This window comes from Pseudorasbora parva, chromosome 21 (assembly GCF_024679245.1).
Source record: "Pseudorasbora parva isolate DD20220531a chromosome 21, ASM2467924v1, whole genome shotgun sequence".
NCBI classification, from domain to species: Eukaryota; Metazoa; Chordata; class Actinopteri; order Cypriniformes; family Gobionidae; genus Pseudorasbora; species Pseudorasbora parva.
In genome coordinates this window covers 2,799,330-2,824,857 of record NC_090192.1, presented here as the reverse complement: position 1 = coordinate 2,824,857, position 25,528 = coordinate 2,799,330, and the positions used below count along the sequence as shown (strand labels likewise).

General features: G+C 42.1%; 1 protein-coding gene across 4 annotated transcripts in view; it reads right to left on the bottom strand.

Moving 5' to 3' along the window:
- Positions 1–1,115: 1,115 nt before the first annotated feature.
- Positions 1,116–25,528, bottom strand: part of usp22 (ubiquitin specific peptidase 22) — a 76,083-nt gene continuing 51,670 nt past the window's right edge. For 2 of the 4 annotated variants that reach the window (XM_067429625.1, XM_067429627.1), the window contains 9 exons: positions 20,728–20,894; positions 12,813–12,960; positions 9,630–9,735; positions 5,974–6,132; positions 5,755–5,881; positions 4,821–4,912; positions 4,619–4,681; positions 3,401–3,550; positions 1,116–2,395 (listed from right to left, as the gene is read on the bottom strand). In XM_067429625.1, the coding sequence (XP_067285726.1) occupies positions 2,353–2,395; positions 3,401–3,550; positions 4,619–4,681; positions 4,821–4,912; positions 5,755–5,881; positions 5,974–6,132; positions 9,630–9,735; positions 12,813–12,960; positions 20,728–20,894 (1,055 nt within the window). In that variant the 3' untranslated portion in view covers positions 1,116–2,352. The remainder of the gene's footprint in view (positions 2,396–3,400; positions 3,551–4,618; positions 4,682–4,820; positions 4,913–5,754; positions 5,882–5,973; positions 6,133–9,629; positions 9,736–12,812; positions 12,961–20,727; positions 20,895–25,528) is intronic. The other 2 variants (XM_067429626.1, XM_067429628.1) reach the window with 1 other exon arrangement.

Here is a 25,528-nt window from a genome sequence, read left to right as displayed (position 1 = left end):
ATAAGTCCATTCCTGACATTTCCTCACTACTAAATATTCCACGCTCAACTGTTAGTGGGATTATAACAAAGTGGAAGCGATTGGGAGCAACAACAACTCACCCACGAAGTGATAGGCCACGTAAAATCACAGAGTGGGGTCAGCACATGCTGAGGGTCACAGTGCGCAGAAGTCACCAACTTTCTGCAGAGTCAACAGCTCCAGACCTCCAGACTTCTGTGGCCTTCAGATGAGCTCAAGAACAGCATAGAGAGCTTCATGGAATGGGTTTCCATGGCCGAGCAGCTCATCCAAGCCTTACATCACCAAGAGCAATGCAAAGCGTGGGATGCAGTGGAGTAAAGCAGCCGTGCTTTTTTTAGGTGTTGGGCTTGGCACTTGGAACTCTTAATGCTTCAGCATACCAAGACATTTTGGACAATTTCATGCCCCCAACTTTGTGGGAACAGTTTGGGGACGGCCCCTTCCTGTCCCAGCATGACTGCGCTCCAGTGCACAAAGCGTCGGTCCATAAAGACATGGATGAGGAGTTTGGTGTGGAGGAACTTGACTGGCCTGCACAGAGTCCTGAGCTCAACCCGATAGAACAGCTTTGGGATGAATTAGAGCGGAGACTGAGAGCCAGGCCTTCTCGTCCAACATCAGTGCCTGACCTCACAAATGAGCTTCTAGAAGAATGGGCAAAAATCCCCATAAACACACTCCTAAACCTTGAGGAAAGCCTTCCCAGAAGAGCTGGAGCTGTTAGAGAGGGTGGGCCGTCTCCATATTAAACCCTACGGATTAACAATGGGATGGCATTAAAGCTCATGTGCATGTAAAGGCAGGCGTCCCAAAACTTTTGGCAATGGTGAATTTCATGAAGCAAAATAGCCCGCAAAACTGACCAGTGCATGAAAAACTGTTGTCATCTTGCCATAAGAGTGTATGATTCATCTGATTTGTTTTTCCAGCAGAACTAAAGATGACCTAAAAGCAGAGAACAACAGATAGAAAGAGCTGAAATTAATTAAGAGATTGATATTGAAATAAAAAAACCTTCCATCCCGAGGGAAGCAGAAATCTCCTGTAATTCTGGACTCGTTTCAGGGCCGAGAGCAAATCAGACGACGCAGCACTTTTTTCTTCACCATTTTTTTTTTTCCATTGATTTGTTTTACATACATTACATACATACATACTATACATAGATACATAATTAACATTTATAAAATCCTCCCCAAAGTCTTTTAGCATCCAGTTTAAACAGCATGCCAAGTTTGAGTACTGATTCAGTACACACACACACACACACACACACACACACACACACACACACACACGTTAACACCACCAACACACAGGTGCCCACATACCTGCATGCGCGCACGCACACACATACGTATACATGGGATATGCATACATTCGCAAACACACACACACACACACTCGACATGTGGCTGAGGATAACACTGCTGAATCGAGCCATGGTGGCGACAGGCATCACATGAACGGAAAGAAAACGTCAATGCGTCTGAAACACAAGCCGTCACAACCAAACAAACCTGCAGCCACATTCATCGGCAACTCAAACATCTCGCGTCCAACCAAAGATCTGTGATGCGCCGAAGCAAACACACCTTCCCCATTCATATCCAAGACTTTAAGCACAAAAGAGAAAAGATGGTGCTAAGGGTTTAGGACACTTAAACAGAAAAATGAAGGACTTATAAAAATATATTTATATATAGATTTATGTGTGTGCGTGTGTGTGTGATACATTTTCAGCCCTCAACCAAAAAGAAAAACGACAAGCTTTTCCGAATGAAAAAATAATAATAAAAAGTGCTGGACAAGGACAGTATTTCCAAACTCAACCGACAATATAGGTTTACGCTGAAGTCAATAACACCTTTCTGTTGCATTCAGTACATCAATAATGCATACATAGAAATAAAAAAGGAATCTTTTCCCCTCGTATACTTCTGGAGAAATCATTTGAGGATGAGGGAGCTGATGCACATGAATGCTTTATATTCTTTCGGGGTGAAAACACAACTGAAAGTGAAGTGCGTGATGAGATGTCAGTCTGTGTGTGTTTGTAGTGCCGGTGGTTCTCCGTCATCTCCTCCTCTTTCTGTCAAGTATGCTCCGGTTGCTCAGTGCAGATTGGTTTAGCCGTGTCATTTTTTTCTTTATTTGTTTTTATAATTCATTTCTTATTTTGTTGTTATTTTCTTTAGTGAGAAAGGCTGCGTGTTAACTCTTCTGCTCTTGCCAGCTCTCGTGGGACGAGTGTGTTCTCATCCCGCCGTCACTCGTATATGATCTTCCCTTCACAGCTTTGGACTCGGACCGCGTCTGGATCTCGGCTTATTCGTATTCAAGGAACTGTTTATGGTAGAATAACAAGTACCTGCAAAAAGGGAGAATACAGTGGTTTGTAGAAACTGTTATTTTTAAAAACAACTGTAAAAAAAAAATCTATGGAAGCTTTTATTTTTCCCCACCACAGAGTTTCTCTCTCACAAATGCAAGTTTATATCTCATAAAAATTGCAATTACTTTTGAATTATGTGGCGGAAACAAGCTTCCATAAAAATAAACAGCAGGATTATTTAAGTTTTTTTAATTACAGGTAGTTTCATTTTGGTTAAATTTCCAGTAACCGTTGTAGTTTTCATTTTTATTAGTTATTGTTATCTGTATTATTGTTAGGAAAATTTATTAAATTTGAGTTTAAGTTATTCAGTTCAAATGAGAAATGTTGCCTTACCAACTAGCTGAAATAAAATATATTATTATTATTTTTTATTTCACAAAAATGTTTTTTAATGGTTTTAATTTGATCATTTTAGTTAATTATAATAATCCTGTTTCAGAGTATATATATATATATATATATATATATATATATATATATATATATATATATATATATATATATATATATATATATATATAAAATACAATAAATAATTACTAAAACCATCCACATTATAAAATAAACTTTATGGAAGTCCAGAGGCCACAAAATGTACTTGGACGTTTAAATTAGTCAAATATATCAAGCTTTATATTATGATATATACAATAATTATTTTATTTGATTTAATTTACAATATCAAGTTCATTTTGAATGTCACTGAATTAAATGCAAAATTAAAATAATGCTTTTCTTAAAGGGATAGTACAAAATATAATCTTTTGCCAATAAATTATGCTGAAAATGACTGCACTAGAAATAACTTCTCACCATGTTCATTTATTAAGGCGGCACTTTAAGCAAAACTTTCCAACAAATAAAACTAGTAATTTCTAGTGCAGTCAGTTTTGGTATAATTTTTTTTGCAAAAGCCCCTCAATCAATATTTTGTCTTGAATGCAATGAAACTGTAGAGCTCCTTCAGGAGAGACTGACCCCTCGCTGTCCAGAACGTCTTTAATGCTGGCTTTAGTGATAATGGCGTCGTCACATTTAAACCACTGGTCCTTGTGTTGCCGGATGAACGTCGTGTAATGGCCGCTCTCCAACGTGCCCTGATGATTCACCACAGCGAACAGAGAATACCTGCAGCGCACGCACACGCACACACACACACAGAGACAGAAGGGCCTTTAGACCAGGGATGTGTGATATACATCGTCTGCGTATCATGAATGTTGTTTTAACATTCTGCGATCTGACACTATCGAGTATATGTCTCCCTTTACAAACACACATACGTGATGTAGTCTAGTGTGCTTGTGCACAATTTCACTGCATGGATATTAAAATGCATTTATAAAGCCCTCTATATTTAATATACGGGGCAAAAAAAAAATCTTATAATTTATATAATTAAATATAGTTAATCAATATCACGCTTCATTTTTTCCCTCCAAATATCAGCATGACTACAAATGTGATATCGATTTTATAATGACAGTTCAATAAACAAGAAATTAATATTAAGTGACTTTTAGACTCAATATTGCTTGATTTTGCCACAGAAAATAGTTTCAAACAAAACCACAGGACTGTTTAGAGACTCACTCAAATGCTTGGTTCCTGAATGAATCGTTTGAATGAATGATTCAATGACTCACTCATTCAGACAGCCAAATGATTCATTCCTAGACCTGTGAAAGGATTCTTGATATCTAGAATACCATTACGATGGCAACATGCCAAAGTTTAATAATCTTGTGTGTTTTTGAGGCTTTTTACATGCTTGAAATTGCATGAAACTCGACACACATCACATTTTTCAGTCAGTAGACATGGGCAAAGGCTTAAACAAATTGACCTGGTGGAGGAGCTCAGTAGCCCCACCTTTTGTGACAAAAGTGGGGGGGTTAGTTTTACCTACTGTCACCAAACCATATATATATATATACACACATATAGACAAACAGGAAGTCAGATATTTTGGTTTAAATGTGGATTATACTGAAAAATCATGCTCTGAATTTTAAACTACTACTTTTAAGTGGTTTATTTGATTCACACCAATTATCGTCATCGCAAAAAAAACAAAAACAAAAAAACAGAAAATATTGATATTTTCTGCACCGCCCCATTTAATACATCATTCACAGCTGATAATACAGCAGGAGCTGATGCAGTATTTGAGTCAGTGATTATGCGTTCACTTACTTGTTGTCGTTGTTTAATGAGTCCACAGGCTGCTGGTACTGTCCATTCATTCGGCTCTCTTTACTGTGAGACAAACACAAGGACATTAGCAATTCACTTACCAAGTCGCTCTACTTGTAATGACAGTTAACGCTGCCGTCTGATAACGGGCATCTAATATTGACGGCTCTGAGGATGACAGCAGAGATGAGTGAGGCTGTACCTGGAGGCCATGAAGGGTGTCATGTCCAGCTCCAGAGGAAAGGACACGTAGGTGGTGATCTTCCGCCGGAGCTTCGCTGAATGCTCAAACCGCTGGATGGCAGAAAACAGAGGAATAAAAGATGAGGAGAGAGAAGAAGAGAAGGAGAGAAGGCCAGACTCGGCCCACGGATCGCCCACAGACCTTCTGACGCAGTTTCTGTTGTTTGGAGGCTTTGAAAAATACTCAACATTTGGCTGGTTCTTGGCCAGAATGTGAAGTATAATAACATTTAGTCAGAACAAGGATAATTATGCTGATATTATGGCCAATAACCAGTTAATGTATCGTGATGATCATGATAATTTGCCCATTATTATTATTATTTAAAATAAATAATTAAATGGACATGTATAGACATTTTTTTAATTCTATACTACTTTGGGTAAAATAATAAATAAATATTAATATATTAATACACAGTGGTATTATTAGTTATAACACCAATATTAATAATAACTATTCAGTGTACTATTCAAAACAAAGTCAGGTTTTGATGCCAGAATTCATAGCAATATAAAATTAATACTTCTATACATTTTACATTATTCATATTACCTTTAACAATTATAATTTTTATTTGTTGCTATAATTAATAATAAATCATTAAGTTAGAAATGTAAAGAACTATTAAAATTATACACTAATGTGTGTAAAATAAAAATAATAAAAATGATGTATACAGTAAACATTCTGCATTTTTAGATTTTTTTAAAAACATGATCATTTATTATGTTTATAAATCCATTTACATTGTGGGGAGCGCTGGCTGGTGATCTCAGGTTTATATTACATTGTGGGGACAATTGTGGTCCCCACAATGTAATATAAACAAGTACACACACACACACACACACACACACACACACACACACACACACACACACACACTTACTTTCAGGTGGAAACACGCCACGATAGGAAGTCTCTTCATAGTCAGCTGCTTGGTGGACTCCTGGTAACTATGGCAACCGCTGCATTTGATCTTGGCGCTGCTTCCTAAGTGTTCGGGTCGGGTGAACCTGCAATGCAGAACGAGATACAGACGAGCTCATGCATGAATGTGATTGGCTCTCAGTCAGTGCTGTAGTAAATGTGATTGGCTCATAAGCACCTGCGCAGGCAGTCTGTGAGCGTGGTGGCTCCAGTAGGATGACTATCTCCATTCACCACACTGCCATCAGTGCCGGGGCTGAGTGGCCAAAATGGGGTGGACGAACCCGGCAGATCCAAACTAATGTCCCAGAACGGGTCTATTGTGGTGGAAACCCCACTGCGGACAGAGAAGACACTAAATAAAAACCAGATCTCTCCTCAGGACTACTAATGCACCACTACAAAAGAAACCAAACTAATTAATTGGATTGACAGATGCACTTAAATAATCAAGAAACGGCAGGAATGCAACGTGCAATAAAATGCACAATACCTCTGTTAAACACAAGGAGGCGCCGAGGAGCATTTAACATTCAAACTGGCTTAGAGATAGAAAATAAGATACAGAGACACTGGCTCCGCTCCAAAACCCAGTGAGGTGCCCATGTAGGGACTAGAGAGCTTTTTAAAGGGATAGTTCACCCAAAAATAAAAATCAGCTCATGATTTACTCATAGGTGTACATGAGATTCATCTTTCAGACAAACATGATCAGTGTAATTTATATATATATATATATATATATATATATATATATATATATATATATATATATATATATATATATATATATATATATATATATATATATATATATATATATATATATATATATATATATATATATATATATAAATAAATGTCCTGGCTCTTCCAAGCTTTGTAAATGGCAGGGCAAATTTAAGCCCGAAAAAAGCACATCTATCCATCATAAAAGTGCTCCACATGGCTTTGGTAGTGCTGAGTGGTATACTGGTTCATACCCAATATCAGTGTTTATTTTTGTTATGATATTTACCTGTATTACACTGCAAAAGCGGTACACTGCAAAAAAAGCTTTTCATTCTTAGTATTTTTGTCTTGTTTCTAGTCCAGACATCTAAAAATTCTTAAAACAAGAAGTATTTACTAGACAAGTAAAAGTAATTGTCTTGTTTTCGGGAAAAATAACAAATTTTAAGCAAAAACTTGCTTAATTTTAAGATAAATAATCTGCCAGTGGGGTGAGAAAAATAATCTTGTTTTCAGTTTGAATTAAGATTATTTTTCTCACCCCACTGGCAGATTATTTTCCTTATTTTAAGCAAAAACTTGCTTAATTTTGAGTTATTTTTCACAAAAACAAGACAATTACTTTTACTTGTCTAGTAAATACTTCTTGTTTTAAGAATTTTTAGATGTTTGGACTAGAAACAAGACAAAAATACTAAGTAATAAAAGTATTTTTTTTCCTGTATATGTGTCACTAACGTTCGGATCGCAGTGCGACTGTTTGATCAATCAATGAATCAACTTTATTTATATAGCGCTTTTACAACTACGATTGTGTCAAAGCAGCTTCAAAGTTTGAGAGTTATGGAAACAATTCATATCCTGTAAATACTGCTGTAAACATGAACCAGCATCGTGTATCCGCACATATTTAAATCACATCATCTTCAAATTAAATGTATGTGCAAACAAGGACACTGATAATACAGCCGTACGTCTGATCACGACCGTGATGAAGACAATGGTGTAGACTGACATCTCAAAGAATTGGCAAACAAGTAAATGTGTCTATTCTCTCGGTGTTAACCTGACGTGTGTCGGTTGTTCAGAGACTGTAGTGCTCTTAAATGTATTTAAAATACCCTTAGACCTTTTAAATGTTCTTCCGCGTTTCTCCCTCGTTTTGGCACTTTGTCGTTATATAGGGTTAGGTTTTTAAAATGCTTATAGTGCCCCCAATCTCATATTTCATGTGTCTGCAATGAGTGTTTAATTGGTTGTTGTCTCCCCACAGCATCATTTTGTGGGGCTTTGCAAAACTTTATTAACTCTGGTGAGGAGTTTTTCTACAATATTTACTCATGACAGTAAAATAGGGCATTCTAGTCAATATACTGCAGTATTTCCCCTCAATCAGCAGAAAATGTGGTTAACACTGGTCATGCATAGGGGAAAAAAATACCGGCATATACTGCAAAACCGGTACAAGTTAGAAAAATACTGTGATATAACTTTTTGGTCAGCCCTCCCCGCACTAGGCAACAGGAATACTTTGGCACACAAAAACAAACAAAAATAGCACCTTTATTCAACAGTTTATTCTAGTCTGTGAGTCTACGCGGCTGACGCTGTTCTGCGGCAGAACGACTCGTATGCGTGCGTCGTGGTGGGTCATGTGATCAGCTTCGGCCAATGGTAAGCCGCCGTTCTGGCGTAGCTCTGATGTAACCGAAGAGCTGCACTGTATTTACTATGCCAACGGCACGAGACTGACACAGACGGGAAGAAATTGTCGAATTAAGTCGTTATTTTTGTTTGTTTGCTTCTTAACGTCAAGACAACTAGTGTTGTCACAATACCAAAATTATGAGTTCGATACGATACCCTACCTCGATAACGATACTGAATCGATACCACAGCAAAAAACAGTAAAAGTAATTGAATAATAATAATATTATTATTATGACAGAACTTACTATTCACTGTTTTATAAACGTATTTGTAAAAAAAACTCTTTTCACTTGGCTAGCATAATCCTGCCCTGCTTTTTGAACCATTCTCTCCTCTTTATTTAAAATTAATAATAATGTAAAGCTTTTTTTGCAGAACAAAACTGGAAACCGAGGGTAACGCAAATATGATGTCATCGACAGGCGACCCCCTCACACGTCCCAGGTCATTGGTTAAAATAGCAATTTTCTCACGATTTACAAATAGTTGGTAACATTTGGAGTTATTGTAAGAACTCAACCGAACAAAATATATAATAATAATAATCACTTATTATTAAGACACTCAAAGCACTTTACATATAGAAGGAGGAATCTCCTCAACCACCACCAATGTGCAGCATCCACCTGGATGATGCAACGGCGGCCATATTGCGCCAGAACGCTCACCACACACCAGCTGATTGGTGGAGAGGAGACCGAGTCATGAAGCCAATCAGGATATGGGGATTATTAGGAGGCCATGATGGACAGGGGCCAATGGGCAAATTTGGCTGGGATGCTGGGATTACACCCCTACTCTTTATCGAAGGACATCCTGGGATTTTTAACGACCACAGAGAGTCAGGACCTCGGTTTAACGTCTCATCCGAAGGACAGGCCATAGTGGCCATATAACACTGGCCATAGTGGTTTTTGGATATTTTACTGCAAAAATATTACATAGTGCACCTTTATTAATTAGTACAAAGTACTAATAAAACGATAATGTTGTATATGTCTGATTTTAATAACCTGGTATCGCGATACTTTTCTAGTACCGGTATATTGTGCAACACTAGGCTGAACCACTGCAGTCACATGGACTATATTAATGATGTCTTTACTTCCTTTCTGGACCTAAAAAGTGTTAAATTGGTGTCTATGGAGGGGTCAGAGCTCTCAGAACACAAATGAAGATATTTTTGATGAAATCTGAAGATGAGCGAAGGTCTTGCGCATTTGGAACGACATGAGGGAGAGGAATTAATGACAGAATTTACATTTTTGGGTGAACTGTCCCTTTAAAAGTGTCCGTATTCACAAAATACAAGCAGAATGGCCGTTCATTCAATGTGTCAGCTGATGCGAGAACAGCTGTATGAGCGGCTGACAGATGTTGCTCTGGTCTTACTGGCAGACTTGGCAGGTGACGTCAGACTGCAGGCCTCCTGTGAAGATTTGGTCAATGATGCAGTTGCAGTGGTTTGGGTTGTTGGCTTTTTTCCCATTGTCATCTCCTTAGCGGACATGGAAGCAGCATATAAACACACACACACACAAACAGAGACACACACACACACAAACAGACACACAGAGAGACACAGACAGACACAGACACACACACAGACAGAGACACACACACAGACACACACACACACAGACACACACACAGACAGACACACACACACACAGACAGGGACACACAGACAGGGACACACAGACAGGGACACACAGACAGGGACACACAGACAGGGACACACAGACAGGGACACACAGACAGGGACACACAGACAGGGACACACAGACAGGGACACACAGACAGACACAGACAGGGACAGACACACAGACACACAGAGAGAGAGAAAGAGAAGGTCTGATTAGAAAGCATTGCTCGGACTGCTGCAGAAACACCCCTCCCTTTGCTTTCACACTGCAGGAGGAATAGTGAGGTCCGTCTCCCGACTCTACATCTACACCCTCCTCCTCCTCTTCACTTCCTCCCGCTCTGATTCGTTCCCCCTCTTCCTCGCTCTTCCGTCTGCGTTTCATAGCGCTTGCTCCCGTCGCCCACTGACTCCGACCCCGGTGCGTTCAATGCGACAGCACACTCTCACACATGCGCGCGCTCACACAATCAATATTTAAAGGAGGAACCGTTTCATCCTACAGAGTCACGAATCTTCACATGAATAACAAGCAGATCTTACATGAGAAGCGCTGACGTACTATTCAAGTCGTCTTATGAAATAACGCCTTTAATCTCACTGCTATCGCATCCAGTAAAACGTGTGAAATAGATTGCAGGATGTTAAAGATGCATGATTAATAGAAATAAAAGTGAAGATGCGCTAAATGCAGCGATTTAATTAAAATACAATCACATTGCTACATAAAAATTTAATTATTATTATATATTAATACTATTAACCATAATTAAACAACATTTATATTTTAGTCATATTACTACATAAAAATAAAATGATGATTATAATTATATATATATTTAAATACTCTCATTTTAGTGCTTGTTTTTTAACTAGTGTTTAATAAATATTGTTTCATATATTTAGTAATAACAATAATCATATAATAATGTCTATTTATCTAATATTAATTCATATTGCTACATACAAATAAAAGGTTTAATATTACATTTTTAAATATTCTATTTTAAATATTTTCATATGTATTTATTAATATTAATAACCACAATAATATAATATCTATTATTATTTTATAGTAATAGGGATACATACAAATTTAATGATTAATATATATTTTTAAATACTTTTTTTAATCAAATAAAAATAATTACAGTTTAATAAATCTTTCATATTTTCATTTAGGAATAATAACCATAATAATGTTTATAACTTTATTATTATTATTATTAATTTATAGTAATATTGCTACATAAAGCACAAACTGTTGGCAAATTATGCAGCTTAAACCCAGCAAAGCTTTAAATTTAAAATTTAAAAGCATTTTAAATCAAAATCGCAATGTTTATCAAAAACAAATTAGCCAAATACTAGTAATCACCGACTTAAAAGGTAAATTTGTGTCAGTTTTCTTGATGTTAAAATACTGTCACTATCACAGCATCGCTTGAACATCCTGATCAGCAACACCGGCTCCACCAATGGCGTGACTTTGAGGCGGGGCTACTTTTTGTCCAGCCAATGGCAGATGATGTGCTGCAGAAATCTCACACTTCATCTTTCCGACAGCAGGGGCCAGTTGCAGCAACTGTGCGCAAGTTACAACTTAGCCAAGTTTTGACGTAAATGGGCTCTAAGTTACAACTTATGCACTACTAAATATTTTTTAGTTGCACCATTAAACTTAGTTGAAGCGTAAATCTACGTATAAACTAATTATTTACGGAAGCCTCCGATCAGGTTGGAAAAATAGCAGACAGAATGAACTACATAATAATGCTATTGTTTTACATGACAGACTTTAATTCTTTACACGTATATGATAATGCTGACATTTACACTAACTTATACTCTAAGAGAGACAACATTATGTGAATAGATTACTTTGTTAGCGGCTCTTTAACATGAACCCGTGCAAAACAGCTGTGTGTGCATCTGTCCCCTCGCTCCGTGTTGTGCATGTCATGATGTCAAATAAAATCAGTCTTTTTTTCTCAGGTTCTTTTTTTTTTTCAGTAATTATTTATTGATCCTTATTAATTTAGTTTCATATACAGAATGCTTCTGAATGTTATTCATAATTAATTGTTGTATTTAATAGAAACTTGTTTTTACCGTTGGTTACGCGAGGCAAAATAAGTTATAAATGAAGGATAAACTGAAATTCAGAGCATTTAAACACAACTTCTGCTCACGTCTTTGAAGGCTGCTATTGGATCAATGAGGGTAAACCTCATACTATGGGACTACGTGTTACTTTACAGAGAGTTAACGACCTACTAGCTACAGCATGGTCTGCCTTAAGATCAAATGGTGCAACCAAAAAAGTACAGAGTTAGTTACAAACGAGCTAGTAGTTACTAAGCCTCTGGTGTGATTTGCTGCATCTCGTTGTCACGTCGCGTCTGGTCTGGACAGACAAGTTTCTTTTCGCTGAAACCTTATCGCGTCGCGTGTAGTTAGGACACGGTGCACTGCAAAAAATTGGCATTAGAAAAAATGCATTTCTTACTTCGTATTTTTGTCTTGTTTCTAGTCAAAATATCTACAAATTCTTACATTAAGAAACATTTACTAGACAAGTAAAAATGATTGTCTTGTTTTGGGGAAAAAACTCAAAATTAAGAGTTTTTGTTTAAAATAAGATAAATAATCTGCCAATAGGGTAAGTAAAATAATGTTGTTTTAAGATTATTTTACTGACCCCATTGGCAGATTATTTATCTTATTTTAAACAAAAACTCTCTTAATTTTGAGTTATTTTTCCCAAAACAGGACAATAATCTTTACTTGTCTAGTAAATACTTCTTGTTTTAAGAATTTTTAGATGTTTGGACTAGAAACAAGACAAAAATACTAAGTAAGAAAAGCATTTTTGTGTAATGCTGCGCTCCATTCGATTGGGAAGGATGGCTTGTGATTGGCTGCGGTACCTTTGCAGTGTCTGTGCAGGACGTCCAGAGCAGCGATGAGGAACTCGTGGGCGTCCTGCTGCTCGTATCCAGCAAGATGTCTCGCATGAGTCCAGACGAGGTGAAGAAGCCGAAAGGGAATGTGAGGAGAACGGTGACCCGAATAAAACTACAGCAAACGGACAGAGAAATGCATGACACAAGACACTACAGCAGAAAAAAATGCATGCTACATTTATTTAATCAAAATACAGCAACAATTGCCATATATTATTCCAATGTAAAATAAGTTGGGGACACTAAGATTACGATCTAAGTAAATATACTAATAAAAATAATTTATTAGGTCTTATTTAATTCTATAAACTATAATACTGATCTGCCAACATTGTCGCTATATGATAAATTAAAATAAGCTGATAACATCACGGTTTTCTCCAGAACGACTGTACAGCCAAATCTAATTTTGTTGCAATATTGTCCTGTTTAACACTGTGAAGCTGCTTTGACACAATCGTGATTGTAAAAGCGCGATATAAATAAAGTTGATTGATAAGTGTTTTCTATGTGACTATATATTAAAGGGATAGCTCACCCAAAAAGGAAAATTCTGTCATTTACTCACCCTCAAGTTGTTCCAAACCTGTATTAGTTTCTTTCTTCTGCTGAACACGAATGAAAATATTTGGAAGAATGTTTGTAACCAAGCAGATAGAGCAACCATTGATTACCATAGTAGGGAAATAAATACTATGGTAGTGAATGGTTGTGTAACCCCTTCTGTTCGGACCAGGACTCGAACCCGGGGCCGCCGGTGTCATGACAAATCCTGTCCCCCTGTGAAATCGTATCCGCTGGTAGCGGTTTTAAATGCCCGATCAAAAGTTGTTATACTTGTGTGGCAAGGGGGGCGTGGTTCAGCGAGGTCTGCAGCGGGAGAGAGGGCCGCGGGACGAGCGGTAAGTGAGTGGGTTGGACGCAGATCAATAACACCTGTCTCTTGTTCCAGTAATGAGCGCGGAGACGGGATAAAACACCAGCGGAACCGGAGACCAGGGAGAGAGAGAGTCGGACTGTTGGTGCGAGAACACAGAGACTGAGTTTACCCGGAAGCCGGAAGTGCCGCGAACCGGAAGTTATTGTTGCTTATGAGTTTGACTGAGAACACACGAAGAAGTGTGTTATTGACATTGAGAAAGAGAAAATAAAGATACGCATCAACAGTCCAGCCGACCCCTGTGTCCTCTTCCTTCCTTACTATATCGAACTTGTTACACTGGTGCCGAAACCCGGGAAGGAAGCAGGACAGAGCCGCCGCCATGACAACGCCCTCCGCCTCGCCATTTGCGGAGATCATCAACTCCCTCGCGGTCCTCCACCAGGAACACCATAAGGCATTGCTGGACCTTCGGACCGAACAGGAGCGCCGCTTCGAGGCCATCGTCCAAGGCCAGCAAGAGGACCGCGAGCGGTTCCGGAGCTGGATGGACCGGGAGGTTCGCGCCGAGGCCGCTGGGCGGGCCAGCGCACCGGTGCACGTGCCCCTCCAGAAGATGGGGCCGGAAGACGACCCCGAGGCCTTCGTAGATCTGTTCCAAAAAGCCGCGGAGGCCTGCGGGTGGCCCCGGGCACAGTGGCCGGTGCGCCTCATCCCCCTTCTATCCGGCGAAGCCCAGGCGGCCGCGCAACATCTACCGGTCGCGAACCTCCTGGACTACGACGACCTGAAGCGGGCCATACTTCAGCGGGTCGGCCGGACCCCAGAACAACACCGCCAGCGTTTCCGCTCCCTGGAGTGGGGTGAGGCCGGTCGACCCTTCGCATTGGCCCAACAGCTCCGGGACGAGTGCCGCAGATGGCTGCTGGCCGGCGGCAGCGATGGGGACCATGTTGTCGATCTGGTGGTGCTGGAGCAGTTCATCACTCGGCTTCCCCGGAAGACCGCCGAGTGGGTCCAGTGTCACCGGCCCACGTCGCTGGAGACGGCCATCCACCTGGCGGAGGACCACCTGGTGGCGTGCCCGGGGGTCGGCGAACCCCCACTAACTTCTCTCTCTCTCTCTCCCCCCTCTCTCTTTCTCTCTCGACCTGTCCCTCTCCCCAGGTCCCGCCCTCCAGGCCCTCCTCGCGTCCCCCCCAGAGGCCGGGGTGGGATGGGCCTTGGACCGTCTGGGAGTTCGCGGGTCCCGCCCAGGGGGGCGGGGCCACTGGGGGCTGGTGGTGACAATGGCTCTGGTTCCGCCCCCTTTCCGCGCTCATCCTCCAACCCACTCCCCGCCGCAGGGGTGGCGGGTAAGCCTGGGCTGGCCTGCTGGCGGTGCGGTGATCCGGATCATTTTGTGGACCGATGTCCGAGGATGGACATCGGGACAATGATCCGGATCCCGGACGTCCAGCGGACCACCCCCGATCAAGCAGGAGAGTACCAAATTCCTGTAAGTATCAAGGGGGGTACATATCAGGCCTTGGTGGATTCAGGATGTAACCAAACCTCGATCCATCAAAGCCTGATGCAGCCTGGGGCATTGGATACAAGCCGCATGGTTAAGGTGCGGTGTGTGCACGGGGATGTGGTGGAATATCCGGTTGTCCCAGTCACGATACAGTTTAGGGGGAAAAAGCATAGTGTTGAGGTGGCGGTTAGTCCCCACCTCCGGCATCCGCTAATTCTGGGGACGAATTGGCCCGCCTTTTCGGCGTTATTGGGGTCGTTATGCGCGGATGCCGCTTGGGGAAACAAGGCTAGGAACGGGGCGGTGCGAGTGCAGGTTGGCGAGACTGATACGGGACCCTTGGGAACAGCTTCAGGGGAACCGAGCGGGGTTGAGAGACTGATTCTCTCGGACCGCGATGACTTCCCTCTGGAGCAGTCCCAAGATGAGACTCTAAAACATGCTTTCCAACAGGTCCGCACTATCGACGGTCAGTCCCTCCAACCCGCATTGCCCGTCACGTATCCTTATTTTGCCATAATTAAGGATCGGTTGTATCGAGTGACCCAAGACACTCAGACAAAGCTAGATACAACCCAGTTGTTAGTACCAAAGAGCCGCCGGGAAATGCTTTTCCAGGCGGCTCACTCTAACCCGATGGCGGGCCACCTGGGACAGGCGGCCACGCTGAATCGTTTAATGACCCGATTTTTTTGGCCAGGCATTCATGACAATGTGCGCAGGTGGTGCGCGTCTTGTCCTGAATGTCAGTTGGTGAACCCACTGGCCGCCCCAAAAGCGCCATTGCGCCCCCTACCATTAATGCAGGTCCCCTTCGAGAGAATTGCGATGGACCTCATCGGGCCATTAGAGCGATCCGCACGCGGACATCGTTTTGCGCTAGTTATCGTGGACTACGCAACACGATATCCGGAAGCAGTGGCTCTCCGCAACATCTCGGCGAAGAGTGTTGCGGACGCACTGTTTCGTTTAATCTCCCGGGTGGGGATTCCGAAAGAAATCCTCACTGATCAAGGCACGGCGTTTATGTCACGCACGATGAGCGAACTCTACGGATTATTGGGCATTAAATCCATTCGAACCAGCGTCTATCACCCACAAACAGACGGCTTGGTCGAACGATTTAATCGCACTCTTAAATCCATGATCCGTAAATTCGTACAGGAAGACGCCAAAAATTGGGATCGGTGGTTAGAACCCCTCTTATTTGCTGTGCGCGAGGTCCCGCAAGCCTCCACGGGGTTTTCCCCCTTCGAGCTTCTCTACGGTCGACAGCCACGGGGGGTGCTGGACGTCCTACGAGAAACTTGGGAGGAGGGGCCTTCGTTGGCCAAAAACGAAATTCAGTACGTCATGGACTTGCGAACAAAACTCCACACATTGGGGCGGCTATCTAGGGAGAATTTGTTGCAAGCCCAGGACCGCCAGAGCCGGTCATATAACAGGGGTACTAAACTACGCAAATTCACACCGGGAGAGAAAGTGCTCGTTCTACTCCCAACGTCGAGCTCAAAATTAATGTCAAAGTGGCAAGGGCCGTTTGAGGTCGCACGGCAGATAGGAGAGCTCGATTATGAAGTGATACGATCCGATAGGAACGGGGCACGTCAAATATACCACCTCAATCTGCTAAAAAAATGGAATGAGGTGGAATCGGTGTTGTTGGCAACGGTGATCGGGGGAGAGGATGATCTCGGGCCAGAGGCGAGCATTAAAGCACAATCAGTCGCGTTGGCCCCTGGGGGAGATCACCTCTCACCGTTACAACTCGCTGACTTATCGAAATTGCAGGCGGAATTCGCTGACGTGTTCTCGCCCCTACCGGGACGTACCGACTTGATTCAGCACCATATCGAGACCGAGCCGGGCGTGGTAGTTCGCAGCCGGCCGTATCGCTTGCCTGAGCACAAGAAAAAAGTAGTTCAGGACGAATTAGGCGCAATGCTCGACATGGGAGTAATCGAGGAGTCCAACAGTGACTGGGCGAGCCCGATAGTTTTGGTCCCCAAAACAGACGGCTCGGTCAGGTTCTGTGTGGACTACCGCAAGGTGAACGCTGTGTCGAAGTTCGACGCGTATCCAATGCCGCGGGTTGACGAGTTGCTTGATCGGTTAGGTACGGCTCGATTTTATTCGACACTGGACTTAACAAAGGGCTATTGGCAGATCCCCTTGTCTCCATTGTCCAAAGAAAAAACAGCTTTCACCACGCCGTTTGGATTACACCAATTTGTCACGCTTCCTTTCGGCTTGTTCGGGGCGCCCGCAACCTTCCGGCGACTCATGGATAGGATTTTGCGTCCCCATGCTGCATATGCTGCTGCGTACCTGGATGACATAGTGATTTATAGTCACGATTGGCAGCGGCATATGCAGCATGTGAGGGCGGTCCTGAGGTCGCTGAGGAGAGCGGGGCTCACGGCCAATCCGAAGAAGTGTGCGATTGGGCGGGTGGAAGTAAGGTATCTGGGCTTCCACTTGGGTCATGGGCAGGTGCGTCCCCAAATTGATAAGACTGCCGCAATTGCAACCTGTCCGAGGCCCAAGACCAAAAAGGAGGTTAGGCAGTTCTTGGGGCTGGCGGGATATTATAGACGGTTTATACCAAATTATTCGGACCTCACCAGCCCTTTGACTGATCTTACTAGAAAGGGGCTACCAGATACGGTCCAGTGGACGGAGCCGTGTCAACAGGCTTTTACCCAAGTAAAGGCTGCTCTATGTGGCGGGCCGCTCTTACACTCCCCTGACTTTTCTCTCCCTTTCTTGTTGCAGACTGACGCGTCGGACAGGGGGCTGGGCGCAGTCCTGGCCCAGGAGGTGGAGGGGGGAGAGCGGCCGGTGCTGTACATTAGCCGTAAGCTCTCCAAGAGGGAAGCTAAGTACAGCACCATAGAAAAGGAGTGTTTGGCCATCAGATGGGCCGTTCTCACTCTCCGCTATTACCTCCTGGGGCGGGAGTTCACTCTCTGTTCGGACCACGCTCCCCTCCAATGGCTCCACCGCATGAAGGATACCAACGCGCGGATCACCCGTTGGTATCTGGCTCTTCAGCCGTTTAAGTTCAAGGTGGTCCACAGGCCGGGTGCTCAGATGGCTGTGGCCGATTTCCTCTCCAGAAATGGGGGGGGGGGGGGGGGGGGGCTGCAGGCCGGACGGCTCCCCGGCCTGAGTCGGGCGGTGGGGGTATGTGGCAAGGGGGGCGTGGTTCAGCGAGGTCTGCAGCGGGAGAGAGGGCCGCGGGACGAGCGGTAAGTGAGTGGGTTGGACGCAGATCAATAACACCTGTCTCTTGTTCCAGTAATGAGCGCGGAGACGGGATAAAACACCAGCGGAACCGGAGACCAGGGAGAGAGAGAGTCGGACTGTTGGTGCGAGAACACAGAGACTGAGTTTACCCGGAAGCCGGATGTGCCGCGAACCGGAAGTTATTGTTGCTTATGAGTTTGACTGAGAACACACGAAGAAGTGTGTTATTGACATTGAGAAAGAGAAAATAAAGATACGCATCAACAGTCCAGCCGACCCCTGTGTCCTCTTCCTTCCTTACTATATCGAACTTGTTACAACATGGTTCTGGACAATCAATTGTTTAAAAATAACTAAATAATAAACTAATAAACTATGAATTCATTGCCACACTAAGTACACACGCAAAACATTTATTTGAAATATTTAATTGATTGCTATAATGGGAGCAAAAACATGTTCTGAATTATATACTTATATAAGCACTTATAGCTTCAGTTATATACTACTAATATATAAAACATATGCTTTGTAAGACATTAAAGACTATTTTAACACAATTTAAACAGTAAAAATCAAAACGCGATTGTGTAAGAATTGTAATCAGGCTCTGAACAGATTACCTATTAAAATTTCTTTCAGCCAATAGAATCGCTCTGGGGGTCCTTGCGGACACGATTTCACAGGGGAACAGGATTTTTCATGACACCGGCATGAGTGTCGGACGCTTTAACGAGGAAGCTAAAGGCTGCAACCTCTAGCGTCAGTCGCTAGAGCGTCTCTTGAGGTCAGAGGAGTGAGGTTTACTCGCACAGCAACTACTACTACTATCTGGCCTCTGCTCCAGTTGCTCCATCTGCTTGGTTACACACATTCTTCAAAATATCTTTTTTTGTGTTCAGCAGAAGAAAGATACTCATACAGGTTTGGAACAACTTGACGGTGAGTAAATGACAGAATTTTCCTTTTTGGGTGAACTATCCCTTTAAAATGTAATTTATTCCTGTGATCAAAGCTGAATTTATCATCATTATTCCAGTCTTCAGCATCACATGATCCTTCACTAATCATTCTGACATGATGAATATTATTATACATTATAAATGTCTTTACTGTCACTTTTGATCCGTTTAATGCAGCCTTGCTGAATAATAGTATGATTTATTTTAGAATAATAGAACTGACCCCAAATGATAGTGCATCAGGGTTTCCACAGAAATATAAAGTGTCTTCAACACTGATAATAAATAACATTTATAATGTTACAAAAGATTTCAAATAAATGCTGTTCTTTTGAACTTTCTTTTTATCAAACATTCATGTTGCTGTTTTCCACACTGATAATAATCATAAATGTGTGTTGATCATCAGATCCTCATCTGAGAGTGATTAGTGAAGGATCATGTGACACTGAAGACTGGAGTAATGATGATAAACTCAGCTTTGATCGCAGGAATAAATCACACTTTACTATATATATAAACATAGAGAACAGATGATTTACACTAGAGGAACATTTCACTGCTTTTACTGGATTTATGATAAAATAAATGCAGCCTTGATTAGCATTTAAGACATTTATCTTTTTTTAAATTAAAAAATATCTTTATTACTCAAAACTTTTGACCGGTAGAGTATGTGTGTGTGTGTGTATGCTTGCGCATGTGTGTGCTTGTTTGTGTAAGTGAGTTAGTGTGTTTGTGTGTGTGTGTGTGTATGCTTGCGCATGTGTGTGTGAGTGATTGTGCATGTGTGTCTACGTGAGTGTGTGTATGTGTGAGGTTTGTGTGCGATCGTGTGCAGGAGTGTGTGAGTGAGTATGTATGTGTGTGCTTGTTTGTGTAAGTGAGTTAGTGTGTTTGTGTGTGCGTGTGTATGTATGCGTGTGTGCATGTAAGTGAGTTTGTGTCTATGTGTGTGTGTGTATATTTATGTGTGCGAGTGTGTATGTGTGAGATTTATGTGTGCGTTTGTGTGCACGAGCGATTAAGTGTAAGTGAGTGAGTGGATGTGTGTGCACGTGTATGTGTGCGCGTGCGTGTGAATGTGTGTGTGTATATATGTGTGAGATTTATGTGTGCGTTTGTGTGCACGAGCGATTAAGTGTAAGTGAGTGAGTGGGTGTGTGTGTACACGTGTATGTGTGTGCGCGCGTGTGAATGTGTGTGTGTGTGTAAGTGAGTGAGTGTGTGTGTGTCTATGTGTGTGTGAGTGCGTGTGTATAGAGCTCTCACCTCTTGAAAGAGCTGAGACATTTCACACACTAGGCAAGAGTTGGACTGCATCTCACACTTGTGTCTGTCGGACAGGAAGAAATCCCTCAGCAGCGGAGTGTGTGTGAGAGCCTGAACGATACAGTTCATGAAGCATGTGTTCCCGAGGTTTATCAAACCCCTCAATCCTGAGAGAGAGAGAGAGAGAGAGAGAGAGAGAGAGAGAGAGAGAGAGAGAGAGAGAGAGAGAGAGAGAGAGAGAGAGAGAGCGCGAGAGAGAGCGAGAGAGCGAGAGAGAGAGAGAGAGAGAGAGCGCGAGAGAGCGAGAGAGAGAGCGAGAGAGAGAGAGAGCGAGAGAGCGAGAGAGCGAGAGAGAGAGAGAGCGAGAGAGCGAGCGAGAGAGAGCGAGAAAGAGAGAGCGAGAGAGAGAGAGAGCGAGAGAGCGAGAGAGAGAGAGAGCGAGAGAGCGAGAGAGAGAGAGCGAGAGAGCGAGAGAGAGAGAGCGAGAGAGCGAGAGAGAGAGAGCGAGAGAGAGAGAGCGAGAGAGAGAGAGCGAGAGAGAGAGAGAGCGAGAGAGAGAGAGCGAGAGCGAGAGAGCGAGAGAGCGAGAGAGAGCGAGAGAGAGCGAGAGAGAGCGAGAGAGAGCGAGAGAGAGCGAGAGAGAGCGAGCGAGAAAGAGAGAGCGAGAAAGAGAGAGAATTATTAAAAAATAAAACTATTACATCGATGTAACGTATGTGATGTAGTAACATCAAATTTTTTTTATTTATTTATTTACTTAGTATTATTTTTTTAATTATCACCAGTTATTAGCAATCATTATTTATAAAATATAATAATAATATCAATATATTAGTTATACATTATAATAATAATAATAACTGTAACAACATTTTATTCATTTACTTTATTATTTTTCATTATGACAATTTTTCATTGGTTATTTATTATTTATAAATTATTATAATTTGATTTACTTTGTATCGTTTACCTTTATCACCATATATAATGAAATAATGATATAATGTCACTTGTTTCAGAATAGTAATGTGAGGCTGTGTGTCCACCAAAGCGTTTTTATCCAGCTGAAAACGCCTCGCTGTGGGCGCTTGAGCGATTTGGCAGCGCAGCGGGGGTTTTTTCAGCTGAGACTCTTTGCTTTTTATGATATGGAATATCAAGGGAAGTATTACTAGTATCTCATTTCACAGCTGCATTGATTTTATATAAAAATGCAGATACAATATAAAGTATTTGCTCTGGCTCTTGTTTTAAATATTTTTCTGTTATTATGCTGCTTGTTTTCATCTGTTCGGTTGACCTTGTACAAGCAGGATGTGGCGGTTGGTCGGTGTTGTATTTGTCCCGCCCCTCCTCCACTGTGATTGGACGACTGGGTGAAAATTGACAGTGATGAGCGCTGCGTTTTTAACTCGGCGACCATTATAAAACCCTGAGTGTGAAATACTCGCTCAAAGCCTCGTTACGCTCATGCCGTTCTAAAAACGTGGCGCTCCCATTGAAAACAATTAAAAACGCTAGTCAGCCGCGTGAAAAAAATGTTTGGGTGGACACACGGCTTAGGACACACGTTAGCCCTTTTCTTTTCTTCCCGGGTTCATTGGGTAAAATAGCAATTTTCTCACAATTTACAAATAGTTGGAAACATTTGGGATATTGTAAGTACTCAACTGAACCAAATATATAGTACTGGCCTAGTGGTTTTTGGATAGTTTACTGCAAAATACTACATAGTGCACCTTTCAAATGAATTGAAACAAATATAAACCAATATAAAAGGGCATACAATTATTATAAAGGAGAGAAGTCGTCAGTGTATTAGAGGTCTGATGGCACAGGTTCTATTGAAGGTGGTTAAAATTGAGCAAACCATCCATTTTCACAGCATAAATGCCATCTGAAGTGAATAACCCCAGAATATTGAGCAGGGCCAAACTCAGCGGGCGTCAGCAATGTCTCCTCTCCTAACGCCTGATGGGTCACCGGAGGCCCAAGAGCTCTCACAGGGCAGCTAAACGCCTGAGACTGGCCCTGCTCCAAACCTACAGCGCTCAGACATCTGCTCCTCACACTCCTCAGAGGTTAGTCTAAGACTGGACCAAAACACATAGCCCTGCTGAAAGACCAAGAGTGAGAAAACCTGGAGGGAGGGAGAGAGTGTGTGAGTGAGTGCGTGTGTGAGACACGTCCAGCCTCATCCAGCACCTCCTGTGGCACTTTCAAGTACTAATATATTATTAAAGCACACCAGTGATTGAACATCATCTGCACGCCTGATCCAACACACAGCACATCTCTGCTGACAGCAGTCTCATCGCAGGTGACCTGAGCGGAGCATTATTATTACTACATGCATGACATTTACAGCGGAAATATACTGTGTGCATCGCCTGAAACAATAAGAGATGTCTTTATGCATTGCTTTTGCTATCGTAACTTAATGATGCTGGTAACGATTATAGTTCGGTTAATGATTCTTGTGTAGGAATTAGAGGTGACCCCTAATAGTCGAAGATTCGATGCATCGATATGCAGGACCGGATTCGGCCACTGATCTCATGGTCGAATCTTCGCGGGTGTTATGAAACGAGGATCATACCATTTTGGCAATATGGGGGTGCTCAATATTAGTGTTATAAAGACGTGTCGCGGCGCTGAGTGATCGCCCCTTTAAGGGCACTGAGCTTCGCACCGGATGCGCCACGCCTTTAAAATTCGAACACACACACCGACGGCGGCATTCGATGCCTGTCCGCGGCGATTAAATGTATATTTCCCTCAAATCGTGAATGTACTGATTTCACCCTGTGCTACAAGATACACTCATCGTGCAGCTCTTCTGTCAGAAGTCGATTCAAAATTGAGCTCGCGCGTATATAATGTTCACGTCTGCCTGAAGTGAGATAGCCTACCTGAGACACGGCGCTGAGCTTCAGTCCGGTGTGAGACCCCCTTTAGGCTCAATCGGTTTAAGAACGTGCATATAAACGCACTCAAAGTGTTCTTTTCCTCTCTAGGCAGGTATTTTTTTAGGTTTATTTATCAAAATGTTCTTTTATATATTTGTGTGATGTTCTATGTTTCGATCTTTTAAATGTTATGAGAGAACGGTTAATTTACGAATGTGTAGTGTAGCCTAGTTTTGATCACTTTATTAAAAGTGGTGGCTGTGTGCCGTGTGTAAAGCAAAATAAAAATAGTCTTAGCCTCCTGCTGACTAGTGTCCTGCCCTTCCCAACCCGTTTATTTTTTCCGGTCTATGGTTTACACACACACAGATGATTCGACCATTGAGAGATTCGAAAATTCTTATTCGAATGTGTAAATCCTTAGTCAGGGACACCCCTAGTAGGAATATTAGAGTTTTGGATGATAGCCTTAAAGAACCATGTCTAAAGAGTAATTTGCTTGAGAATCTGACTACTCTGGTTGTGCTTTATGTTTTTGATTTGCTAAAAAGAATCAGCTGAAACAGGGTATATGCAGGAATCCTGAAGTTAATTTCAAGACCTTTTTAAGACTTTTTAAAAACCTTCTCAAAATATTTTAAGACCTCATCGCACTTCAAGTTCTAATCGGCAACAAACCTTTAATAAACAGTTGTAGTCGAATGTAGACGTAAAATCTCTATCGTAGGCCAAATTTGTATTGTTTATATTGCATATCTGTTTTACAACGTATGGCGACATCACCTAACTGCGCATTTCACAAAATACATGACGTCACCCATAGACAGCGCTCGCCAGGGATGGAAATTAACTTTTTTCAAAGTCTACCACTCAATGTTTTTACCAGCCACTGTTTTTGTTTTTAACAAATTAATACTACAAGCTCTACAATACTTAAGCAGTTTATTTAATCTCAAGTCTCAATGAAATACTGACATTTTAACAAAGATTTGTGGTCTTTTATGGCTTCCAGTTTTATGGTTTTTAGTCCCAAGAATGAAACTATTCGTTCTGGCATCTTTGAAGCGTGTTGACAACATACTGAGCAGAACATTGTCAGTAGGGATGCACCGAAATCAAAATTCTTGACCGAAACGAAAAAAAGAAGAAACCAAAGCTGAAAACTGAAAAATAAAAATTCAAACAAGAATGTTTAACTCAACCCCACTCATGTGTACATTAAATAATAATGGACATGCTGGCCTGCAGAAAGGTAGAAATTGAATAAAGTAATCATATGTAAAATAACTGCATATTTAACTGTTTAAATGAAAGATTAATCCTTATTAAACTTAAAAAAGCTATTCAATCAAGAGCATTGTTTAATGTCAAACTAAATATAAGGACATCACTCAGGCAGCAGTAAAGGCTACTGCGCCTTTAAGACCTAATTCAGGGATATGCTCGTCTTTCTCGACTGTGCATACTATACAGTTCACTTAAGGCATATTCAGACTATGTCTGCTAGGATACTCATCAAGATGGACATGTTGACATACTTCTTGTGTGAGTTTGTCCGTTTAAGCACAAGACTAGAAAGAGAACTCAATATTTGCGCGCTGTGTGACAAGCGCGCGCTCTCGGATGATGCACAGCGTCAGATCTTCTCTCAGCGCGCGCGAGTTTCACACCGAGTCTTCACGCGAGTGATGACGGAGAAAACGACTGGTTATATGCGCACATACGACAGCACTCGCATGCATTGAACAAAGTTTACAAAGAGGTGAAACAGCTCGGTAGGTGAAGTGAGTTTACCCGCCACAACTCAAAATCAGCCGCATTTGGCTGGTGGCGGTGCTAATTTCCATCCCTGGCGCGCGCGCTCCGAGCCGATCTCAGACTGAGCACCCCGT